Source organism: Homarus americanus, unplaced genomic scaffold (genome assembly GCF_018991925.1).
Source record: "Homarus americanus isolate GMGI-L3 unplaced genomic scaffold, GMGI_Hamer_2.0 scaffold24277, whole genome shotgun sequence".
In the NCBI taxonomy this organism is placed as follows: Eukaryota; Metazoa; Arthropoda; class Malacostraca; order Decapoda; family Nephropidae; genus Homarus; species Homarus americanus.
Window position 1 is genome coordinate 15,000 of NW_024750697.1, and position 24,001 is coordinate 39,000.

The 24,001-nt window shown below is 40.3% G+C and overlaps 1 protein-coding gene across 5 annotated transcripts in view; it reads right to left on the bottom strand.

Annotated features, from left to right (window-relative positions):
- LOC121854143 (glutamate receptor ionotropic, kainate 2-like) overlaps window positions 1-24,001 on the bottom strand; it is a 152,916-nt gene that overhangs the window by 2,150 nt on the left and 126,765 nt on the right. For 2 of the 5 annotated variants that reach the window (XM_042348565.1, XM_042348567.1), the window contains exons 12-20: window positions 19,875-19,979; window positions 17,356-17,613; window positions 15,700-15,817; window positions 14,126-14,205; window positions 9,236-9,461; window positions 4,238-4,402; window positions 3,166-3,266; window positions 1,527-1,562; window positions 71-238 (exon numbers count right to left, since the gene is read on the bottom strand). In XM_042348565.1, the coding sequence (XP_042204499.1) occupies window positions 71-238; window positions 1,527-1,562; window positions 3,166-3,266; window positions 4,238-4,402; window positions 9,236-9,461; window positions 14,126-14,205; window positions 15,700-15,817; window positions 17,356-17,613; window positions 19,875-19,979 (1,257 nt within the window). Of the gene's footprint in view, window positions 1-70; window positions 239-1,526; window positions 1,563-3,165; window positions 3,267-4,237; window positions 4,403-9,235; window positions 9,462-12,289; window positions 12,370-14,125; window positions 14,206-15,699; window positions 15,818-17,355; window positions 17,614-19,874; window positions 19,980-24,001 lie in introns of all 5 variants that reach the window. The other 3 variants (XM_042348566.1, XM_042348570.1, XM_042348568.1) reach the window with 3 other exon arrangements.

Below are 24,001 nucleotides of genomic sequence, written 5' to 3' on the forward strand. Positions count from 1 at the left end.
CCAACTACCCAACTACCATATCAACACCTCCCCATCTATCTACCGCACGAGCACGGTCAGGAACACCTACACCGTTACCGTTGATGTGAGGTACCTCCAGCACTTCCAGGCCGGTAGGTACATATGCGGCCCCGGGTACACATCTGGAACACTGTCTCCTGAGGGCAGGTCGCTGGCGTGATCCCCGGCACCTCATAGCAAAACAAAGCTCCTCTGCCATCTCCGCGCATAGTGACTGCTGCAGGAGATGAAGAAAGAGAGAGAGAGGGAAGATATATGTATGGAAAAGGTAAAGAAATATTAATAAATTCATACTACGAAGTTCATTGATGTTTGCTGTATGAAGTCTAGAAATACGGCAACTTACTGCCTAAAACATTCTTGTATAATATTTTTAACTATTTTTAGAAAGACTTTGTCAGGGTTCAATAGTTCCCCGGATGGTGTTTATATGTTTATGTTTTATATATATGTATTGTATATGTATCTTTACACATAGTAGATATTTTACTTTCAGAGTTATAGAGTTTTATAGTGTTTTTTAAAGGTGTTTTTATTACTGTTTTATTACGGTTTTAAACACACACACACACATACATCCCCTCACACTCGCACACATACAACTCCCCCACACTCCCCCTCCCCCACACACACCCACATATACCTCCTCCCTCACACCCACCCACCCACACACCTCCTCCTCCCCACGCACACCACACCTCCCCTCCCCTCACACACACCCACACCCCCACACACACACCCACACTCCCTCCCCACACACACACCCACACTTCCTCCCCCACACACACCCACACTTCCCCTACCCCCCCCCACACACCCACACATCAGGTCTAGCCTTTGTATTTATGTAACCTTACAGTAGTGTCGTTATATATCACCTGGACTGTAGCTTCTATAACACCTCTTGTATGTCTGTCTGTCTGTATGTCTGTCTGTCTGTCTGTCTGACTGTCTGTCTGTCTGTCTGTCTATTTATTTAACTGGCCTTCTGTCTTTCTGTTTTAATATATCACTATCTATAAGTTCAGTTATATAATAGCAATGAAACGAAGGCAGGGATCACAAGGAAACACGTAATAATAATAATAATAACAACATCAAACGTGCATGACTAAACACTGCCTTCATAACAAAAATCGTACAGTTAATCTGATCAAACTTCATGCAGGTCATTCACTCTACTGTAGAAGACCTTTGACCTGACAAACCTCACCTCAGTCTACCATAATAAAATATAAGAGGGATAACTTATAAAAAAATTAGTGTATAATTTAGTTAAACGAGCAATGGTGTTTAAGTTAGTCCTCCTTGAAGACTTGTTATATAGAAAACGTAAGTAATATATAATCAGACCTATATAGTTACAAGTACAGACATATAAAGGCAACTCATGCTATACAAAATACATCCAATATTATTTTTTTCCACAGTACACCGTGCATTAATATCTTCAATGAGAGGTCTATAGCAATTACCACAACACCTTTATAGTCTGTTGGTCTTACTCTGAAATGTTGGTCTCGTAAGTGCATACTGCAGACCTGGAAGGAGAGACTATGCTAAATAACTTCTATTTTCGTCTGGGAAGGAAATTGTTGTGATTTAAAAATATTCTTTTTTTTTTGTTTTAGAATTTATTAATTTTTTGCTTTTATATTTTATTTTTTTTATTTTTCTGCTCCAATAATGAAATATTTGTAATAAAAATGGGTCACGTAAACGATTTTTTTCAACGTGATTCATTTTGTTTTGTCTACATTGGTCATGGATGATATTAATTAAACCAATAACCAACTTGGAAATATTTAGATGACCTCATTATGGAAGGTCAGAGGTCAAAGGGTAAGTAATATTGCATTGATATCTAGGACAAAGGTGTGATTAAGTGACCCCAATCACAAAGGTCAGGAGAGGTCAATAATGTGTTTATAGGAAAGACATTTAAACCAGGAAGATTGTGAAGTGACCTGTTGCTATGGGTCAAAGGTCAGGGGTCACTAATATATAGAAAAGAATAGATAGAAAATGTAATTGACGTCTGTTTGTGTCGATAAGCTTTCATAGACAAACTTTTTACACTGTACACTCATACATTCATCCACTTGACCTTCCAGTAAATCTTAGTACACTCTAGTACACTCACACACCCTCCAATACACCTTACTACACCTCCTATACACTCCAATGCACTCTAGTACACTCACACACCCTCTAATACACCTTACTACACCTCCTATACACTCCAATACACTCTAGTAGACTCACACACCCTCCAATACACCTTACTACACCTCCTATACACTCCAATACACTCTAGTACACTCACACACCCTCCAGTACACCTTACTACACCTCAGATTCACTCCAATACACTCACACACCAGCCTTCACTAACACACACCCAATACCATATAAGATTTAAGCGTGAGTCAACACAATAAAATGACGAATCCGGATTCAGAGATGATGAACGCAAGACTCGCAATGTTTATTCTATTAATGTTGTTTACCAATCCGGATCCGTAAAAACGCTACTTGAATCCATCAGATGTAAACACGAGGAATGGAACTGTCGGAAGAATATGAAGATGTGAGAGATTTATGTGAGAGATATGTAGATAGTTCTAAGAAAATTAATGGTAGATATATTGATCTACGAGAGATAGTGGAGAGAGAGAGATATTTGTGGGACGGGAAACAACTTTTTTGACGATTATGGATCAATGAAAATGTACGTGTACAAACATGGATACATATTAACAAGGAATTTATTATACACAAAAGATGGATTAATATATATGTATAAATATCTGATAACAAAATGCAAATTAATATTTTAGAAGAGGAAGAGGAAGAGGAAGAAGAAGAAGAAGAAGAAGAAGAAGAAGAAGATTGATAACTACAAATAACTGACCTGGTGTAAGGGTCAGCAGAAGAGGCCACCAGTAAAAGTCAAGAGTTAAGCTTAGGGCAAGAGTTATGTTTAAGTCAAGAAATTAAGCTTAGGCTAATAGTTAAGCTTCGATCAAGAGTTAAGCTTAGGTCAAGAGTTATGTTTAAGTCAAGAAATTAAGCTTAGGCTAATAGTTAAGCTTAGGTCAAGAAATTAAGGTTACATCAAGAGTTAAGCTGAGATCAACTTACCCGGTCCATTTGGGCATTTCTCTTGGCATTCCAACAGAATTCTAAAATTGCAATGAGCACTGCAAATGCCAGACCGCACAGCAATACCACGAACACTCCACCTGTGTGTGAGAGAGTGAGTGAGTGAGTGAGTGAGTGAATGTGAGTGAGAGAGAGAGAGAGAGATAAAAGTCAACGGATATATACACGGTCCTTCAACTTTCACTTAAAACATAATTGCAAGTCTCATGGGCCCGTATGCTAACGGGCCCCTGTCCTAATGGGCCCCTATGCTAACGGGCCCCTGTCCTAATGGGTCCCTATGCTAACGGGCCCCTGTCCTAATGGGCCCCTATGCTAACGGGCCCCTATGTTAACGGACCCCTGTCCTAATGGGCCCCTATGCTAACGGGCCCCTGTCCTAATGGGCCCCTATGCTAACGGGCCCCTGTCCTAATGGGCCCCTATGCTAACGGCCCCTGTCCTAATGGGCCCCTATGCTAACGGGCCCCTGTCCTAATGGGCCCCTATGCTAACGGGCCCCTGTCCTAATGGGCCCCTATGCTAACGGGCCCCTGTCCTAATGGGCCCCTATGCTAACAGGCCCCTGTCCTAATGGGCCCCTATGCTAACGGGCCCCTGTCCTAATGGGCCCCTATGCTAACGGGCCCCTGTCCTAATGGGCCCCTATGCTAACGGGACCCAGTCCTAAAGGGGTCAAATCTTAATGGGCTCCAGTCCTAATAGATGCCAGTCTGGATAATCCCTAACATACCTAAACTGGAAATACCTTGGGATCGAACCAGTGACCCTTAGAATAATAAACGAGCTCTATACCCACTCTGCCACTATAACAAAGACTCGATTAAACCTATTAAACCAATGAGCTATTTAGGAGCTACTAAAAAATTGCTACTGACCTATTTAGGAGCTACTAAAAAATTGCTACTGACCTATTTAGGAGCTATTTATTAACTATTACTTATACATATACAAACAATTTTAGAAGCGATCTAGGAGTAAATTAATAACTAATAAGGAGATATTTAGAACCAGCTATCAACATTAGCTCCCAGAAGACAAACTCACTTACCAATGTTATCAACACCGAGGGCTGAGGCTTTACTTTCCTTATTGCTGTCTTCTCTGTTACAGGTTGTCCCCGTGTTCTTCCACCATCTGTTGTACAGTACCTGGATAACACCTTTCTCCTGTAGCTCTAGGATGGCCAGGGATATTTTGTCACGCCATGGTGATCCTGTGAGAGATGGGGGATAAGGATTAGAGAGAGAGAGAGAGAGGGGGAGAGAGGGAGAGAGAGGTGGAAGGATTCATGTTTTACGCTGATGGTGCTAATTTTACTTAGTGCTGAGTATTCCCTTCGTGTGTCAGGGAGCAGGGTATAAGGTCCTTATACTACCCTCATACTACTATCATATCACCCTCATACTACTATCATATCACCCTCATACTACTATCATATTACCCTCATACTACTATCATATCACCCTCATACTACTATCATATCACCCTCATACTACTATCATATCACCCTCATACTACTATCATATCACCTCATACTACTATCATATAACCCTCATACTACTATCATATAACCCTCATACTACTATCATATCAACCTCATACTACTATCATATAACCCTCATACTACTAATATCTCACACATCATATCACCCTCATACCACTATCATATCACCTCATAATTACTATCATATCACCCCTCTACATTAATATCATATCACCCTCATACTACTATCATATTACCCTCATACTACTATCATATCACCCTCATACTACTATCATATCACCCTCATACTACTATCATATCACCCTCATACTACTATCATATCACCCTCATACCACTATCATATTACCCTCATACTACTATCATATCACCCTCATACTACTATCATATCACCCTCATACTACTATCATATCACCCTCATACTACTATCATATCACCCTCATACTACTATCATATCACCCTCATACTACTCTCATATCACCCTCATACTGCTCTCATTCTTGCCTCATACTCGTGTTAGTTAACCTCACCACTCTCACAGCTCTTCCTTCTCAAACGTGACTGATAAGGTAACACTGTATGGAAGGATGAGAAAGGGGTCAGGTTTGTGGAGGAGGAGGGGGAGGTAAGGAGGAAGAGAGGAGGAGGAAGAGGAGGAGGAGGAGGAGGAGGAGGAGGAGGAGGAGGAGGAGGAGGAAGAGCAGGAGGCGGAGGAGGAGGAGGAAAAGAAAAAGGAAAAGAAGAATGAAGGAAGGAAGATCAGGAAGAGAAAGAAGAAGAAAAAGGAAGGAATTGAAAACAGAGTCAATGAAGGAGAGGAAATAAGGAATAATGACAACGAAAGGGGAGAAGAGAAGGAGGAAAGAGAACACCTAAGAATACGAGTGACTCAGAAGACAAATGTGAATTGACAAACGAGTATGTATGTATGTATGTATGTATGTATGTATGTATGTGTGTATGTATGTATGTATGTATGTATGTATGTATGTATGTATGTATGTATGTATGGATGTATGTATGTGTGTATGTATGTGTGTATGTATGTATGTATTCATAAAAAATATCCTCAAATCACATTAAAAATTATTAATTAAACGTATATACTGCATATCTATCGAGACAATACAAAGTTAAAATATATATAAAAATGAAAAAAAATGAATAATCGAAATATATATATAAAAAAAACCAGCAAAAATAATAATAATAATAATTAATACGAAAACAAGACGCCAGAATGCATGTCTACCCATATGTTGTTGTTGAGCTTAAAGTTGTATTGTGAGTCGATATATTTCTCAGAAAAGGCGGAAGAAACATGTGGAGGCATTTTTCGCGGGTTAAATCATAAATAAAGGAGTTTTGTGGTCGTGTTTGACGGCTGCATCCTATGACATGTTAATATATCAAGCTGAGGTGACGGTGAGAGCCTAGGGGAGGGAGAGGGAGGGGGAGAGGGGAGGGGAGAGAGACGGGGGAGGAGGGAGGAGGGGTGAGAGACGGGGGGGGAGGGAGAGGAGGGGGGTGAGAGAGACGGGGAGGAGGGAGAGGAGGGGGTGAGAGACGGGGAGGAGGGAGGAGGGAGGGGGGGGTGAGAGAGACGGGGAGGAGGGAGGAGGGGTGAGAGAGACGGGGAGGGGCAGGCGGGGTAGGTGAAGAGAAGGATGGTGGGATATGTGGATGGGAGAGGAAAGGTGATGTAGGGTGGAGGGGGAGGGAAAGGATGAGAGAGGGAGGGAGGGGGGTAGAGGAAAGGGGAAGGGTAGGAGATTGGGGGGGTAAAGAGGGGAGAGAGAAAGAGGGAAGATTAGAGAGGAAAAGGAGAGAGAAAATGAGATAAGGAGAGAGAGAGAGAGAGAGAATAAGACGAACGACGGAAGGGGGAAGAGGCAAAATGGATAATGAGGAAAGAAGAAGGAATTTGTGGAGAAGAAAAAGTGTTAAGAGACAGGAAGAGGGGAGAAGGGAGACACCGAATGACTCAATAAAGTAGAGACAGGAGGGAAGAAGACGAGGAGGAAGAGGAGGAGGGGGAAGAGGAAGAGGAGGAATAAGAAGAAGAGGAAGCAAAAAGGAAAAAATAGGAAGAGCAAGAAGGGGAGGTGATGTTGGAAGAAGAATGAGGAGGGAAGAGAAAGGGAGCAGGAAGGAGGTGAGAGGAAGGGAGAAGGAAGGAGGTGAGAGGAAGGGAGAAGGAAGGAGGTGAGAGGAAGGGAGAAGGAGGGAGGGAAGAGAAGGGAGAAGGAAGAAGAAGGAGAATAAGGGAAGAGATTAGGGGAGAAGGAAGAGGGAAGAGGTGAGAGGAGGAGGAAGAGATGAGAGGAGGAGAGAGGAGGGAAGAGGTGAGAGGAGGAGGGAAGAGGTGGGGAGAGGAGGAGGGAAGAGGTGAGAGGAGGAGGGAAGAGAGGAGGAGGAGGAAGAGGTGAGAGGAGGAGGGAAGAGGTGGAGAGGAGGAGGGAAGAGGTGAGAGGAGGAGGGAAGAGGTGAGAGGAGGAGGGAAGAGGTGAGAGGAGGAGGGAAGAGGTGAGAGGAGGAGGGAAGAGGTGAGAGGAGGAGGGAAGAGGTGAGAGGAGGAGGGAAGAGGTGAGAGGAGAAGGGAAGAGGTGAGAGGTATTCATCTGTCCTTCACAGACACATCTGGCAAGTTAGTAACGCTGTACCCATACCGGAACACTCAGCATGTAAACTTTGTCATAAACCTTTAAAGCATACACTTGAACACTATATTATTGAATGTGACACTGTCAAAGACTTCAGGCCACCTGGCTTATTGTATCGTGAACTTTGTAATTACAACATTGAATCAAGGGTGCTTGAGGACATGCTTGCTGTTTATCCAAAATTTACTAGCCCACACTGATTAGTCTTCAATTAGAATATGACGTCCAATGTATATGAACCACTGTCTTGCATGGCAGTGAACAGTGACATCACCCACATGACTCTGACATATATATATAATGTTAATGAATATGGTGTATTTCTTTGTGTATGAACCTCTGTCCTGTGTGGCAGTGAACAGTGATACCACCCTCAGTGTCAAGGCCTGACTGAATAGGCAAACTGTACTCTTTGTGTATGAACCTCTGTCCTGTGTGGCAGTGAACAGTGATACCACCCTCAGTGTCAAGGCCTGACTGAATAGGCAAACTGTACTCCAAGCTTTGTCAATAAATTTGTTTAACTAAAAAAAAATCTCCATTACTTTTCTTTCTGGTTTTTAAGAAGATCTCTCTCTCTCTCTCTCTCTCTCTCTCTCTCTCTCTCTCTCTCTCTCTCTCTCTCTTACAGGTAGGGGAGGTAGAGTGAATTAGTCTCCATCATCGTGGTACAATTAACATCAAATTAGATCATTAATTATTATGCATGGCGCCTCCTGAGAGAGAGAGAGAGAGAGAGAGAGAGAGAGAGAGAGATAGATAGATAAGAACATAAGAACATAAGAAAATAAGGAGTCTGCAATAGAGATACAGAGAGAGATAGAGGTAGAGATACAGAGAGAGAGAGATAGAGATAGAGACAGAGAGATAGCTCATACTCTCCACTGTGATCCAAGATTATGACTTACATCGCTAGTCTTATTAATTAGCTGCCCCACACACACACTGATTATTATCTCTCTCTCTCTCTCTCTCTCTCTCTCTCTCAACACAGATGTAATAAACGAGCTTATTTTACGTTTATTTTCTTCGCTTATACTCGTGAGAGAGAGAGAGAGAGAGAGAGAGAGAGAGAGAGGTGAGGAGGGGGGGGATTTGCCTATGGTCACCCCCCACCTCCCCCCCTTCCCCCAGCATAGGGTAACTGAAATGAGGGAAGAGGGAAGGAAAAGAGGAGTAGAAGAGAATAAAAGAGGAAATAACCCAACATGCAATAACTGAAACATAATGGGACACTTGGGGATAATTATTTTATTACTAATGAATCAATATATAACACCAAAGTCATATAATATATTGGCTGTTTTACTCAACAACAACAAGAGTGAAATTTATGACACTATTAATTGTTCTTCGTTTATTGAACATTTTGAACACTTTGAACACTTTCTATTAAGATTGACAATTACACTTCAGAACACTAAACCTATTATCCTAGCTAGTTAAACGGGGAGGGGTTGTCACATGAAGCACCATACAGATAGGGAAATGGATAAAACCTAAAAATTTACTTACTTACACCTCGCCATGTTGAAATCTGCCGACCCTACAGGTCTTCATCTCTGACCAGACACATGAGTTTAGGAATCGAGCTGGGCACTACATTCTAGCCTCCAGACAATCAACACAGGTCACTCAACTCAGGTTACTCAACTCAGGTCACTTACTCAACATAGACCACTCAACACAGGTCACAAAACTCAGGTCACTCAACTCAGGTTACTCAACTCAGGTCACTCAATCAACACAGGTTACTCAACACAGGTCACTCACTTAGGTCACTTAACACAGGTCACAAAACTCAGGTCGCTCAACACAGGTCACTCACTCAACATAGACCACTCACTCAACACAGTTCACTCACTCAACACAGGTCACTCACCCATAGGAGTAGCAATGCCATAGCTCTTGGAGTCGAGAAGGCCACCAATCTGCGTCAGGTTACAATTCCTCTGGACATAGTAATCAAGCATCGAAGACTCCATAAGAAAGGCGTAATTCCCCTCCAATACCCGCCTGATCCCTTCGTCATAGGACTGTACGAACACACTTGGTTTCTTGTTCTCCATGAAACGCCACATTTTCTGGTAGGTCTCGATCTTGGAATCCTGTTCGGGAGGGTTGGAGAGAGAGAAAGGTATTTTGTGAGGTAATTTATTGTGATTTGAGAGGTTTTTCAAGGAGCATTGATCGTGTTTTGTTGTTATTATTATTATTATTATTACCCAAAATAATCATAAATTTAGACAAAAATATTATTCAAATACGAAAAAGTTTACAATTATAATTTTCCATTAATTATCAAAATACAAAAAAAAACACAAATGAACAATGGATTAGGTTAGGACTATGGCCTCTTTGACCTGTAATCTTCATAAATTTTTAGTTCGTAATATCACCCTGACAGCCTGGTTTTCTAAAGTTAAATGAAATGCTTGATAAGGTCAGGATAGGTCAGATCATCCTGTTTTACGAGGTCATAAGAAACTCGATTGGTTAAAGCCATAGAAATTTCTTGTTCAGGACTTGAGAAGGCGGGATAGGTCAGGTGAGGTAGGCTATTTAAGGTCATGCAGTTGGCGACTTTCTTGGTGATTTATTATGGTCAAGTCAGGTCATGTCAGGTCAACTCAAATCAAGTCAGGGCAGGTCAGGTCAGGACAGGTCATTAAGACATTATTATAGACTTTAAAACTAAATTGTTGACGACTCGGGTAAGAAGTTGGTCAGGAAAGGTCAGGTCAATGACAACTAGGTAAGGTCACGTCAGGTCATAAAAACTGATTAGAGAGAGAGAGAGAAACGTGAATTTATCGAAAGAAAGAAAAAGAATGAAGACTAATGCAAAGGAAGAATAAGAGTATAGATAGATAGATAGATAGACAGACAGACAGACAGACACTATCGAAGAAATTCCTTTTCATACTGAGAAAATGAGTCTCAGTATTGGACGCCAATATTCCCAGCTGAGAGGAGAGAGAAGAGAGGGGGGGGGTTAAGGAGAGATGGGGAGGGGTTAAGAAGAGATGGGGAGGGTTAAGGAGATGGGGAGGGGTTAAGGAGAGGGGGGTTAGAGAGATGGGGAAGGGTTAAGAAGAGATGGGGAGGGGTTAAGGAGATGGGGGAGGGGAGAGATGGGAGGGGTTAAGGAGAGATGGGGAAGGGTTAAGAAGATATGGGGGTTAAGGAGAGATGGGGAGGGGTTAAGGAGAGATGGGGAGGGTTAAGAAGAGATGGGGAGGGGTTAAGGAGAGAGGAGGGGGGTAGGGAAGATGGGTGGGAGGGGGAAGAAGAAGATGGGAATTGGCGAAGGGGAGAGAAGGAGGGATTGAAAAAAGAGAAAGGTGGGAAAAGGGCGAGAGGAGAGGATAAAAGTGTGGGAGGAGGAAGAAGACGATCGGGAGGGAGGGGAGAAGGAGAGAGAGGTGAAGGATAGAGGAAAGGGAAAAAATAGGGAGGGGGATTGATGAAGGGAAAAGGAAGGATAGAATGAGGAAGAGGGGGAAGAAAGGAAGGAAGGAAGGAATTATCTTCCTTCCTCTCTTCCTTCTTATCCCTACAATGAACCCAAGCTTAATATCAACCCCTCAGGACCAATCACATCTTCTCTTGGAACTTCAAAACGAACCAATCAAAATGCACGACCTTCGGGCAAACTGGAGGGGACGAGTATCATTGGTCTTCCACAGCACAAACCTAACCAATCAGAGATGGAATAATAACCCGTCCAAAAAAGTATTGATGGAAAGTGTAAAGTATCGTGTGTCTGAGTTTGTAAGTGTCTTAGTTTGGGAATAAAGTTGATTTTAAGTGTCTTCAGGTTTCCTACTTGAGGGTATCTGTTTTAAGTAAATTTAAGTAGTGTTCTTTTTATTACAGTACTTATAAAGTTAGTGTTTTAGTATAGATAAGAAAGGATTGTACTTATATTCTACTTAAACGGTCAATAAGTACAGGGGGGTTTAAGGTATTATAATTTCAATCACGTTGTAGTAATTATAGAAGTGATCCTCTATCCTAGAATAGCAACTGACCTATAACCTATTAGCTCTTGTTAATGTTAGGTCATGTCAGGTCACGTTAGGTACAGTTAGGTTATGTCAGGTCACGTTACTTACATTTAAGTCATGTTAGGTCACATCAGGTACAGTTAGGTCACGTCAGGTATAGTCAGGTCACGTCATGTACAGTCAGGTCATATTAGGTCACGTCAGGAACAATCACGCGATGTCAGGTCACATCAGGTACAATCAAGTCAGGTAAACTCAAGTGATGTCTGGTCACGTCAAGTGCATTCAGGTCACATCAGGTACAGTTAGATCATGTTATGTCACATTAGGTACAGTTAGGTCATCGTAGGCAGAGTCAGGTCACGTCAGGTCAGGTATATTGATTATTCATTAAAATACTATAAAATCTTATGAGATCTACACTAGCTTAATAATGACTATCTCTTCTTCTCTTGTCTCTAACTTTATCTCGTTTATCTCCCTCAAGAAACCGCAAAACAAACTTACCGACTTCCCCTGATGGATTTATGCCTCTGTGAGGGAGTTTGGGGAACTTTACCTTGAGCTCACCTGTGTCGGGGTCCTGTATATTATGTGTAGGGTGGAGGGGGGGGTTGGGAAAAGGAGGGGGAGAAGACGAAGAGAGGAAGAGGATGAGAGAGAGAATGGGGAAGAAGATGAAGGGAAGGAGGAGGGGAGGAAGAAGATAAGGGGTAGAAGGTGAAGGAAGAAAATAAGTAAAAGGAGAAGAGGGGGGGGGAGGCAGAGGAGGAGAAATAAGAAGACGAGGAGAAAGAGGAAGAAGAAGACGAGTAGGAGGAAGAAGAGGAGGGGAAGGGGGAAGAAAAAAATAAAAGGAGGAGGAAAAATCAGAAAGAGAAGATGAGGAGGAGGAAGAAGAAGAGGAGGAGGCCCTAGGATCATACCCTGAAGAAGGTCATGGTAGAGCCAGACGCTTGGGTACCGTAAGCGATCTCAGTCTGACTGGCCAGGTCCTCCACGTCATCTGCAACACACATGCAACACTCATCATGCACAAACAAGGACAGAAATGCACAAACAAGAACAAAAATGCACAAACAAGGACAAAAATGCACAAACAAGGACCAAAATGCACAAACAAGGAAAAAATGCACAAACAAGAACAAAAATGCACAAACAAGAACAAAAATGCACAAACAAGGACAAAAATGGACTAAAATGCGCAAACAACGACAAATTCAACAAAATTCCCTCTTTTAACCTACTTTGAGACTCAGTCAGCATTATAACGAAGAAATGAATAACATCCTTTTCTGTAATGCATAAATTTGTCCATTTCACTATGTATAAGTATGTATAGAATGGTTCTAGATAAGGTTACAAGTATGTATTGTATATTTAACTATTTATCAAGTTTCTGTGTGTTGGGTTTCTCTGCAATACATAGCAACTCGGGGAGTTTCTTACACATAGACAGACAAACTAAAGCTCTCCATCATGGATATCTGTATAGGGTCATCCTTGGCAGTCTAGTCATGCAGAGGAGGATAAACTATTGCCATTTATCATGCAAGAGTATCTAAAAGATCATCTCCTTAACATTTGCATGGCAGTAATTCAAAGGAGTCATACAGGATCGGAACCACTGCCTTAGGTGAGGAAAAAAGTGGGAAAATAATATTAGGTAAAAATAAGAAAAAATGGAAATAATGTTTAAGTTTTCATAGCATGGTGGAAAACATAAGAATGAAGAAATGCCAAATAATAATGGAATAGTCTTGATAAAGGTAGAATCAGAGAAACAATTAGATTTTGTGTGGAGAATCGCCCATTAGTTATTTTTTTCATGGTGGAACACTGAACGGAATAATAAATAAAATAAAATATTACAGAACATTAATACAATGATAGCTGGAATCTCAAACAAATATCATAAATCTACCGCAGCATGAAATCAAATTACTAGGAATATTCATCTTGCGAATCTCTGAATATCTGTACTCAGGCACAAGATTCAGCCAACCTGTCTCTGCAGCGTTCACAGTGACATGGAAATAAGGTGGGAGCGTTCACAGTGGCATGGAAATAAGGTGGCAGCATTCACAGTGGCATGGAAATAAGGTGGCAGCGTTCACAGTGACATGAAAATAAGGTGGCAGCATTCACAGTGGCATGGAAATAAGGTGGCAGCGTTCACAGTGACATGAAAATAAGGTGGCAGCGTTCACAGTGACATGAAAATAAGGTGGCAGCATTCACAGTGACATGAAAATAAGGTGGCAGCGTTCACATTGGCATGGAAACAAGGTGGCGACGTTCACAATGGCATGAAAATAACATTGAAAATTTATTACACGCGATAAAACAATAAAAAAAAATAAAGACAGTCGGGGACAAATGTTCGCTCCTCGTAGTGAAACTGATTCACTGGAACTTACTGTACTTACCCTGGCTGTGCTGTTTGATCTCATTTGGGGTCGACACCGTTTCATTTTGGTAGGGAGCGAACTTTTGACCCCGACTGTACAAGAAAAAATTACAGAAACCTCCCGATTAAGATACATTGCCAGACTGATATTTTTTTTTCGATGTGTAAATAAAAAAACACATAAGTTATAAATAAGAAACAGAGAGAAACTAAAGACAACATATTAAATAATGCTCCCAAAAAACACAATATATCCCATGCAGACTAATCAGCGCCTCCATGCAGCAGGTAAACAGACATAATGAGAGACCACAGGTGATGTCTCTCAATAAACCCAGGTCCTCATTCTTACCCTGAAGAAAGTAAGGGTAGTCCCTCCTCCCAAAGACCCATACGAGATCTCAGTTTGTGATGCTAAGTCCTCTGCCCCCTCTGGAATACAAAATACAGTCTCTTTTCTGTAATACACATACCATCGTATTTCAAAAGATGAATAAATTTTTAGGGAGGAAAGTGTTTCTCAGGTATGGCATGCAGAGGAAATTTGAAATAAAATTAGTCCTCTCTATTACCAAGTTACACGTAATATAATGGTTTCTCTGTTTTATTCTGCATACAGCTGGAAGAAAGGTTAGGTTAGGTTATGGATTATATCACATATAGAGGAATATATTAGCTGTTAGTATTATACACATATATAAATAATATTACATGAAAAAACATATTATTTACTCTTCACTTTTAGGTACACACACACACACACACACACACACACACACACACACAGAAACTCACACAAATAAATAATGATTATCACAAACCAGTTCTCAGATTCCTATAATAAATGGCGTTATAAAATGGGTCGACCATGGGCTGCCCCGTCACCCGTCTCCGATAACCCCGCCCATAAACTAGCTAATCAGAGTACCGTTGTGGCCAATCAGTGATCAGGATTGGTGGCAGGAGGGAGGGGTATTCTCTCTCTCTCTCTCTCTCTCTCTCTCTCTCTCTCTCTCTCTCTCTCTCTCTGCCAGGCTCCACTACACAATATCTAACTTCTGTGTGCCGTAAACTTGTCTTCTGTGTTCCTCCCGCACGGAACTTCTGGACCAGTGAATATGTTCCACTGTGCTATATGGTCCACTCTCGCCCTTACCCTCTTTGTGTGTGTGTGTGTGTGTGTTTGTGTGTGTGTGTGTGTGTGTGTGCTACTGATTGAATTTCAAAACTAAAATTTTCTAAATAACTTGAAAAAAAATCTTACAAAATCTAACTTTCAAAATATTTTTAAATCAATTTTTAAATAAACACTATTGCTAAATATTTTCTAAAACCAAAATTATAAACTTTTAATAATTTTGAAAACTGAAATAAAAATCAATATGACTAAATAACTTTAAAAAAATCAATATATTAGATATATATTAATTAAAATATAAAAATTTAGAGACAATAAAATCGAGGTATTGAAAAATATACCAAAAAGAAAGTTAAAAAATAGTCAATCATCCAAGAAAAAAATTCTTAAAACAAAACGAATATTTTTTTTCCATCACCCAAGACAGAATATATATAAAAAAAAAGTCTTCCACCATCGAGCTAAAAATAATAATGATAATAATAATAATGATAATAATAATAAACGCTTACATCTTCCGAGAGCGAAAAAAATCATTTTTTCCCGAGTTTCCAGCAAGATTTGAGAGTTTTCCCCACACAGGTGAGCTTATGAGGAAATAATCACCAGGTGGGCCACTAATATGTAAAGTTTCGGCTGTTTTTTCCCCAAGAATTTTTTGAGGGGGTGCTGAGGTGTGTGTGTGTGTGTGTGTGTGTGTGTGTCCATACAATTGGTTTACACTATAACAGGTCTCTCTCTCTCTCTCTCTCTCTCTCTCTCTCTCTCTCTCTCTCTCTCTCACTTACCTATGGGCGTGATCATTCTCTCCACAGTGAGGAAGGCAGCCAGGTTAGCGGTATAGGAGGAGATTATAATGAGTGTGAAGAACCACCAGATGCCGCCCACGATCCTCGTCGAGCACGCCTGCACACGCCCACGGGAGAAGGGAGGCAAAGATTAGTGTTTGGTTACACCCACACCACCCATCACCACCACTGTCATCAACACGCCCACACGCCCACGGGGAGAAAGACAATTATTGTTTGGTTCTCTCACGCATATAGAGAAAGAGAGAGAGAGAGAGAGAGAGAGAAAGAGAGACAGATCAATTTAACAGACAGAAATAGAGAGAGAGGGAGAGAAAACGACAGACACTGATAGAGATACAGACAGATAGAGACAGAGATAGAGAAAGGGAGAGGTGAGAGAGACAGAGACAAAGAGAGACAGACAGAAATAGAGAGAAACAGACAGAAAAAGCGATAGACAATGACAAACAGACAGACAGAAAAAGACAGGCAGACAGACAGACAGACAGACAGAAAAAGACAGACAGACAGAAAGAGACAGACAGACAGACAGACATATATATTTTCAGTGGTAAACAAAACGTCAACACATCATGAATCTCACCCTGACCCTGACCTCTCATTGGGTAGGGGGAGGTGAGGAGGGAAGGGGGAGGGGTAGGAGGTAAGGTGGAGGGGGAGGGGGGGAGGAGGGTGGTAGTGGTGGCGGGAGGGGGAGGGAGGGAGGGGGAGAGTGAGGCTAGAGGACTGACCACACTGACCCTGATTGAAAACCACTGGGTTAGATTATAATGTTTGGACCTGGAGAAGAGAATGGGATTGTGGGGAGGGTAGGGAAGGGGGGTGGGGAGGAGGAGGGGGGAGGGAGGGATTTGAAGGGATGATTGGAGTCTTTGGGTCGAGGTATTTCACTTGGGGGATTGGGAGAGAGAGAGATATCATCACTACCTCACCTTCACGGCCACCACCAGAGGGGGTATATTGCTTTCAAAGAATGTCGCTTTGTCAAAATGTAGGAATTACGAGGAGTTCTGTCTTTTCTGTCTGTCTTTTCTGTCTCTCTGTCTGTCTGTTTATTTTTCTGTGTGTGAGTCTGTCTGTCTGTTTGTCTGTCTGTCTGTTTGTCTGTCTGTCTCTCTGTCTGTCTGTCTTTTTATTTATTTTTCTCTATCCTGTCTGTCCATCTGTCTATCTGTCTATTATTTCTCTCTCTGTCTGTGTGTCTGTCTGTCTAATCTATCTGGTAATACAATATATACCTTATACAATATGCAAAACAGACATTATTTTCACAGGATTAACTAAAACAACAATGCTAGTGAAGCCGTTCATCCTAGATATAATGTGAAGAAAATTACGTTCGCTTGATGTAAATTATATAATTATATATTTTATATCTATATTTCACTATTCTTATACTGTTAGATATTTCATTATAGGTGTGTGTGTGCGTGTGTGTGTGTGTGTGTGTGTAGGGGAAGGCGGTGGTGAGGTGTCGTCATCGTTAAACATGACATTAAAAGCATGTCAACAGCAGCCGAAGTGTGAGAACTCCTGTCACAACCTGATGTCCCGTGACGAGAGAGAGAGAGAGAGAGAGAGAGAGAGAGAGAGAGAGAGAGAGAGAGAGAGAAAAACACAATCTTCTCTTACCTTGGGGTTAAGATCAGAACCTTGCTGCATTAAGGTACCAATGGTAAACCAGAAACTATTGGAAAGTGAAAACTGATTCTCTACCACATCGTTCTCCTGGGCACACGGGTGAGGGTTGTACCACTCGTAGGGGGAGAAGCGGGCGACGATGAACATGGTAATAGAGACCAGGATGTACGCAGCTAATACATAAAGCCAGATCTCAATAGCTAATGGATTCATGAAAGAGAAGAGACGGGTTTGTTGACTCGTAGGTACCTGTAGAGGGTTGGTGGGAGATACGAACGAGGTGTTGTTAGTTTGTTGAGCTAGGAAATGTGGTTTTTTTTTTTGGTGTTTGTGGAGTGTTTTTTGGTGTTTGTGTGGAGTGTTTTATTGTTTTTTGTAAGGGGAAAGGTTTGTTTTTTGTTGATGATAATGTTGAAGTGTTTGTTGTTGACGTAGGTAGTGGTGGTGGTTGTGGTTGTATTATTATTATTATTATTATTATTATTATTATTATTATTATTATTATTATTATTATTATTGTTAATATTAGGTTTATTATTAAGAGATCTTCACACACACACACACACACACACACACACACACACACACACACACACATTAGCCTTTAACAATACCCCCTCTCTCATCTCTGCCTCTGTTATAAGCTTCATATTACTGAATTCATCAAGCAACCCTGAATAGTTATTACACACTGCACCAGTTCATGGAGAAATCCCTCACTCTAATATCTGTCTCTCTGTTTCTCTGTCTCTCTCTCTTTTTATATATCTCCCATTTTCTCTCTCCCCTTTTCTCTGTATATGTCTATCTTCATAACTCTCTCTCTCTCTCTCTCTCTCTCTCTCTTTCAGGTTATTACACGAAGGATAATGAGGTAGTGAAGATCTCTGAATATTGTGCTGGTAAATAGTCTCTCTCTCTCTCTCTCTCTCTCTCTCTCTCTCTCTCTCTCTCTCTCTCTCTCTCTCAAATAGGAATAAATACACGTAAGATATGACAAAGGAAAATAATTAAACAAATATAGGAATAAAGGTGATAAAGACAATAAGAAGGAATAACAAGAAAGATATAAATAATACAAAATAAAAAGGAGAATAAGAATAATAGAATAATGATAAATATATGGAAAAAAAATTAACAAAGATGGGAAATGAAAAAACAACAATAATGTAAAGCTAAAATATATTAAGGATTAAATAGAAAAACACCAACAATAAAGGTAAAAATAGAAGGAAACGGCAATAAAGATGGGAGAAGAGAAGAACCGATAACAGAAATATAAATTGAAAATAGTATAAAATAAATAAAGATATAAGTAAGAAAACAAAAGATAATAAAGAATGAAAAAAAATATTAATACAGAAATAAAGACAAAAATACGAAGAAAAAAATGATAGATAATATAAATGAAAAATAAGAACAAAAATAATATGCAATAAAATGAAAAAATATGGAAATAGAAGAAAAAGGATAATAAGTGAGGTGTTGAAAGGAGTAAGGTAGACAGCTGGTAGACAAAAGGTAGACAGCTGGTAGACAAAATATAGACAGCTGGTAGACAAGAACAAACACTGACCTGTGGGTGAGTTTACCTCTATAGCATTACCGTAATAGTAGATGGCACGAGAGACAGACAGACAGACAGACAGACAGAAGAGGATATAAAAGAAATGGAGAGAGAGGGAGAGAGATAAGAACACATACATACATACATACATACATACATACATACACAGAAAGAAAGAAAGAAACAAGTAAAACACAATGATAAAAAAGAAGACTCAATGTTTACACTAGCCGCCTTAGACCACCCCCCCCCCCACCTAATACCTCGAACGACTGACGTCCTCTTCTGGCTGTCGAGTGAAGTGAGACTCTCTCTCTCTCTCTCTCTCTCTCTCTCTCTCTCTCTCTCTCTCTCTCTCTCTCCTTCATTTTTATTTGTATTAATACATTTTTCTATTTAACTAAAGCTTTCTCTTCGTTTGTCTGGCAGCCACCAAACAGGGAGGTACTACCGCCTGGGAAGATATTGGAAGCATAATGGTAGACCCTGCTGCCATATGTGACCAAGTCCCAGGTTGATGATCTGACTTTCTGCCTCATTTACACACAATTGCAGGGTCTCAATTGTTTGTTTTACCATTGACAACACAACATTCATTCTGTATATTGTTTCTCACTCTTTTATTATTTTTTCGTTTTTGTATTTATTATTATTATTATTATTATTATTATTATTATTTTTATTTATTTTGTTTTTTATTATATTTTGCATTAATTTGTATTAATTTTAATAATAATAATAATAATAATAATAATAATAATAATTATTATTATTATTATTATTCGCCCCCCCAGGCCCTGATGTGGGTCAGTGACCTGTGCCCGGGTGGGCTAATTCCCGTAAAAAAGTAAAAAAAAATAAAAAAATAAATTAATTAAAATATATTTATATATAAATCACCTGCTATATACCTTAAACAATACATAAATCACATGTTATTTACCTTAAACAATATACTGATTCCAACGTTCATGAAAGGTTTGGTGAAATCAATAACATTCTCTCTGGCGTAGTTGATGGTCATGGAGCCAATAGCCAGGTCCGCTTTCTGGAGTGGAGGGTTTGGAATTAGTTGGAAGGGAGTCACAATTATCGGTATTATGCTTCAGCTGTGGTGGCAAGTCAGATTAGCAAGGAATTAGATTTCAAATACCTCGAATATCTATAGAATTTGCTTGTTCTAAGACGGGGGAAGGGCTCGGAATTAATCCAATATTAACTTAAAGAAAATCAGAATATTAGGGACTCACATAGGCGTTGGTGGATTATGTGTATATACCGAGAATTAAATTAAATATTGTCGGGAATTACAAGAAATTAATTCCTTCCAAGATGGTGGTTCGGAATTAACCCAAAAGTTAATGAAAAATGTCAGAATTAAACAAAACAAAATCCTAATCTAAAATTTGGTCAAGATTATTTTTGTCAAGTTTAGAATTAACCAACTTATTATATATATACAAATGTTCTAAAGCGTTCGAACATCAGAGGCAAATTAATTTTAAGCTACGTCCATAAACAAACAATAAATAAAAACAAAAGCAAGACAGAGAACAAGCACAATGACAAAGCATAAAAGCAGAGATAACAAGCAGGAGGCACAAGCATCAAGATAATCTACTTGTTGCCATAACGTGTACTTGTAATTCTCACACTAATAAAATATGATATAATGCGACTGTCTGATAACTCCTTGGAATACAGAGACTAGATATCTGGAATCAAAGCCTGGAACAGAAACTTCAAGGTTAGACTGGAATCGAAGCTTGGAACTGAAGCTTTATGGTTAGACTGGAATCGAAGCTTAGGACTGAAGCTTTGAGGCTAGACTGGAATCAAATCCTTCATTTAAAACTTCAAAACCAGACTGGAATCATTGTCTCAAGTCAAAGCTTCAGGGCCTAGTGCTGGAATTGTAGCCTTGACTTAAAACTTCAAGACCAGAGCTGGTCATTTCAAGGACAGAAGTCTGGAATCAATTCCCCAAGCGCCAATCTCTGGAACTGAAGTCTGGAAGAGTTTCAATACACTTTCAATAAATTTGTGATGCAGTCTTTTTCTAAAACCACTTCTCTGAAATGGAAGTCTGGATGACATACTTTGGAAATAAGACCTGGACCAGAAACTCTATGACCATACTATTGAAATCGAGGTCTGGAATATAACATCAAGACTAGTCCTCTGGAATTAGACCCCTGCGTTGGCATGTATACGACAGACCTTGAGAATCCAGAACTATATCAGACAACAGGAAGGATAGCGGGGACCTGGATCAAGGATGCAATTCCAGGCAACATACATTCCTGGAAGAGAATCCTGGAACAATCTCTCTTGCATACACATTACATCACCCGGAGTAGCCAACTGCTTAACTCTAAGTTGGAACTATCAAAGTCTTGAATTGTTCCAGGTTTCAGTTGTCTATCTCGCTTTCTCTCCGGAATCGAAGCCTCGGCTATCACTCTTGCATACACATTGCATCTCCTACAAGGTCTGCCTCTTTCTCCCTTACACCTGGACAGTCTGCTACTTTCCCCTTTCCTCCTAGACAGTCGGCTAATTTCCTCCTTCCTCCTATAATTTCTGCTACTTTCTGTTACCTTTCGCCTTCCTCCTATACTTCCTTCTACTTTCCCTCTTCTTCCTATACGTTGTTACTTTCCTCTTTACTACTATACTTTCTGCTACTTTCCTTTTTCCTCTTGAAGAGTCTGCTACTTCCTTCCTTTCACTAGTACGTTTACAAGGGCTCGTCAGGTTATATGTACAGTCCCCTTCATTAGTACGTTTACAAGGGACTGTACATATAACCTGACGAGCCCCTGTAAACGCACTAGTGAAGTGGACTGTACATATAACCTGACGAGCCCCTGTAAACGCACTAGTGAAGTGGACTGTACATATAACATGACGAGCCCCTGTAAACGCACTAGTGAAGGGGACTGTACATATAACATGACGAGCCCCTGTAAACGCACTAGTGAAGGGGACTGTACATATAACCTGACGAGCCCCTGTAAACGCACTAGTGAAGGGGACTGTACATATAACATGACGAGCCCCTGTAAACGCACTAGTGAAGGGGACTGTACATGAGGTTTGGCGTGTAGGTCTGTCTCTCTGTGCCTGTATCTATCTCTGTCTCTGTCTCTTTGTCTCCCTGTGTCTCCCTGTGTCTCTTTGTCTCTTTGTGTCTCCCTGTGTCTCTTTGTCTCTCTCTGTCCTTGTGTCTCTTTGTCTCCCCCGTGTCTCTTTGCCTCTCTGTCTCTTTGGTAGACTTATTTCTTCATCTCATAAAGTGTTCTGATGCCGAGAGATAATTACTGTGTTCTCTCTCTCTCTCTCTCTTTATGTTTCTCTTTCTCACTGTCTGTTTGTTTGTCATTCTCTCTCTCTTCCTATCTTTATCTCTCTCTCTCTCTCAATTACAATACCGCAATATTGACTTTACCTAAAAAATCTAATATGTTTCTTTTCTCTTTTTCGCCAAACTCTAATGGAACCTGAACGATACAATGATAATGGCAAGTTGGTGGTAATTGAGAACCGATTTTTGTCATCCGATTTTACTTATAAATGAGCGATATATGCGAAGTATCAGATCGGGAAGTCGGGCCGATATATGGAATAATATAGACAGTATGTATCGGGAAGGTGATCCGATATATGAATGATAGATACCCTCGCATTATAGGTCGGAAAGTCTATATAAGACTGATTTAGGCATTATAGCAAGTCGGGAATTCGGTCGGATATATGAAAGAAAGACCCGGATATTCAGTCACCTTCAACAATGATCTGTGGTGGACTAACTGTGAGTGAGTGAGTGAGTGGGTGGGTCAGTCAGTGAGTCTGTCTGTCTGTCTGTCTGTCTGTCTGTCTGTCTGTCTGTCTGTCTATCTGTCTGTCTGTTTGTGTGTCTCACCTTCCCCCAGTAACTCCCGGCAGCCCTCGTCTGCTTTAAGTCAGGGAAACACGAGAGAATCACTTTACTGGTCAGGTCAGAGGTCAGGTCAGGTCAGGTCAGGTGTACTTATACTGGTAACATTTGAGTTTACCTGAAAATTAACCCTTCCCCCCCAGCTGATTTTACCTGATGATTAAATACCCGAACGCCGCCCTAACCTAACCTAACCAAACCTAACCTAACCTAATCTCCACCAGAGGTAGTATTTCCTTAAAGGGGGTAAAAGACCTTTATTATTCTGTATGCAAACTGTCCCGTGTTATTTAATTTTTTATTTATTTTATTTATTTATTTTATTTGCATCACATACGAACGTGTAGGAAGTAAATATTTGATAATGATTGTGAAGAAAATAAATTGAATTATGCTCTCTATAAAAACTCATTTAATATCTTGTCCTTTGAGTTATTTGAAAAAAACGAGTCAGTAATGGTTATAAATGGAATATACATTAATAAAAACAGGTTATATTCTGTCTGTCTGTCTGTCTGTCTGTCTGTCTGTCTGTCTGTCTATCTGTCTGTCTGTTTGTGTGTCTCACCTTCCCCCAGTAACTCCCGGCAGCCCTCGTCTGCTTTAAGTCAGGGAAACACGAGAGAATCACTTTACTGGTCAGGTCAGAGGTCAGGTCAGGTCAGGTCAGGTGTACTTATACTGGTAACATTTGAGTTTACCTGAAAATTAACCCTTCCCCCCCAGCTGATTTTACCTGATGATTAAATACCCGAACGCCGCCCTAACCTAACCTAACCAAACCTAACCTAACCTAATCTCCACCAGAGGTAGTATTTCCTTAAAGGGGGTAAAAGACCTTTATTATTCTGTATGCAAACTGTCCCGTGTTATTTAATTTTTTATTTATTTTATTTATTTATTTTATTTGCATCACATACGAACGTGTAGGAAGTAAATATTTGATAATGATTGTGAAGAAAATAAATTGAATTATGCTCTCTATAAAAACTCATTTAATATCTTGTCCTTTGAGTTATTTGAAAAAAACGAGTCAGTAATGGTTATAAATGGAATATACATTAATAAAAACAGGTTATATTACATAGTTTGATTAATGATTCTCTCAAATTCACAAATACGTTAAAAAA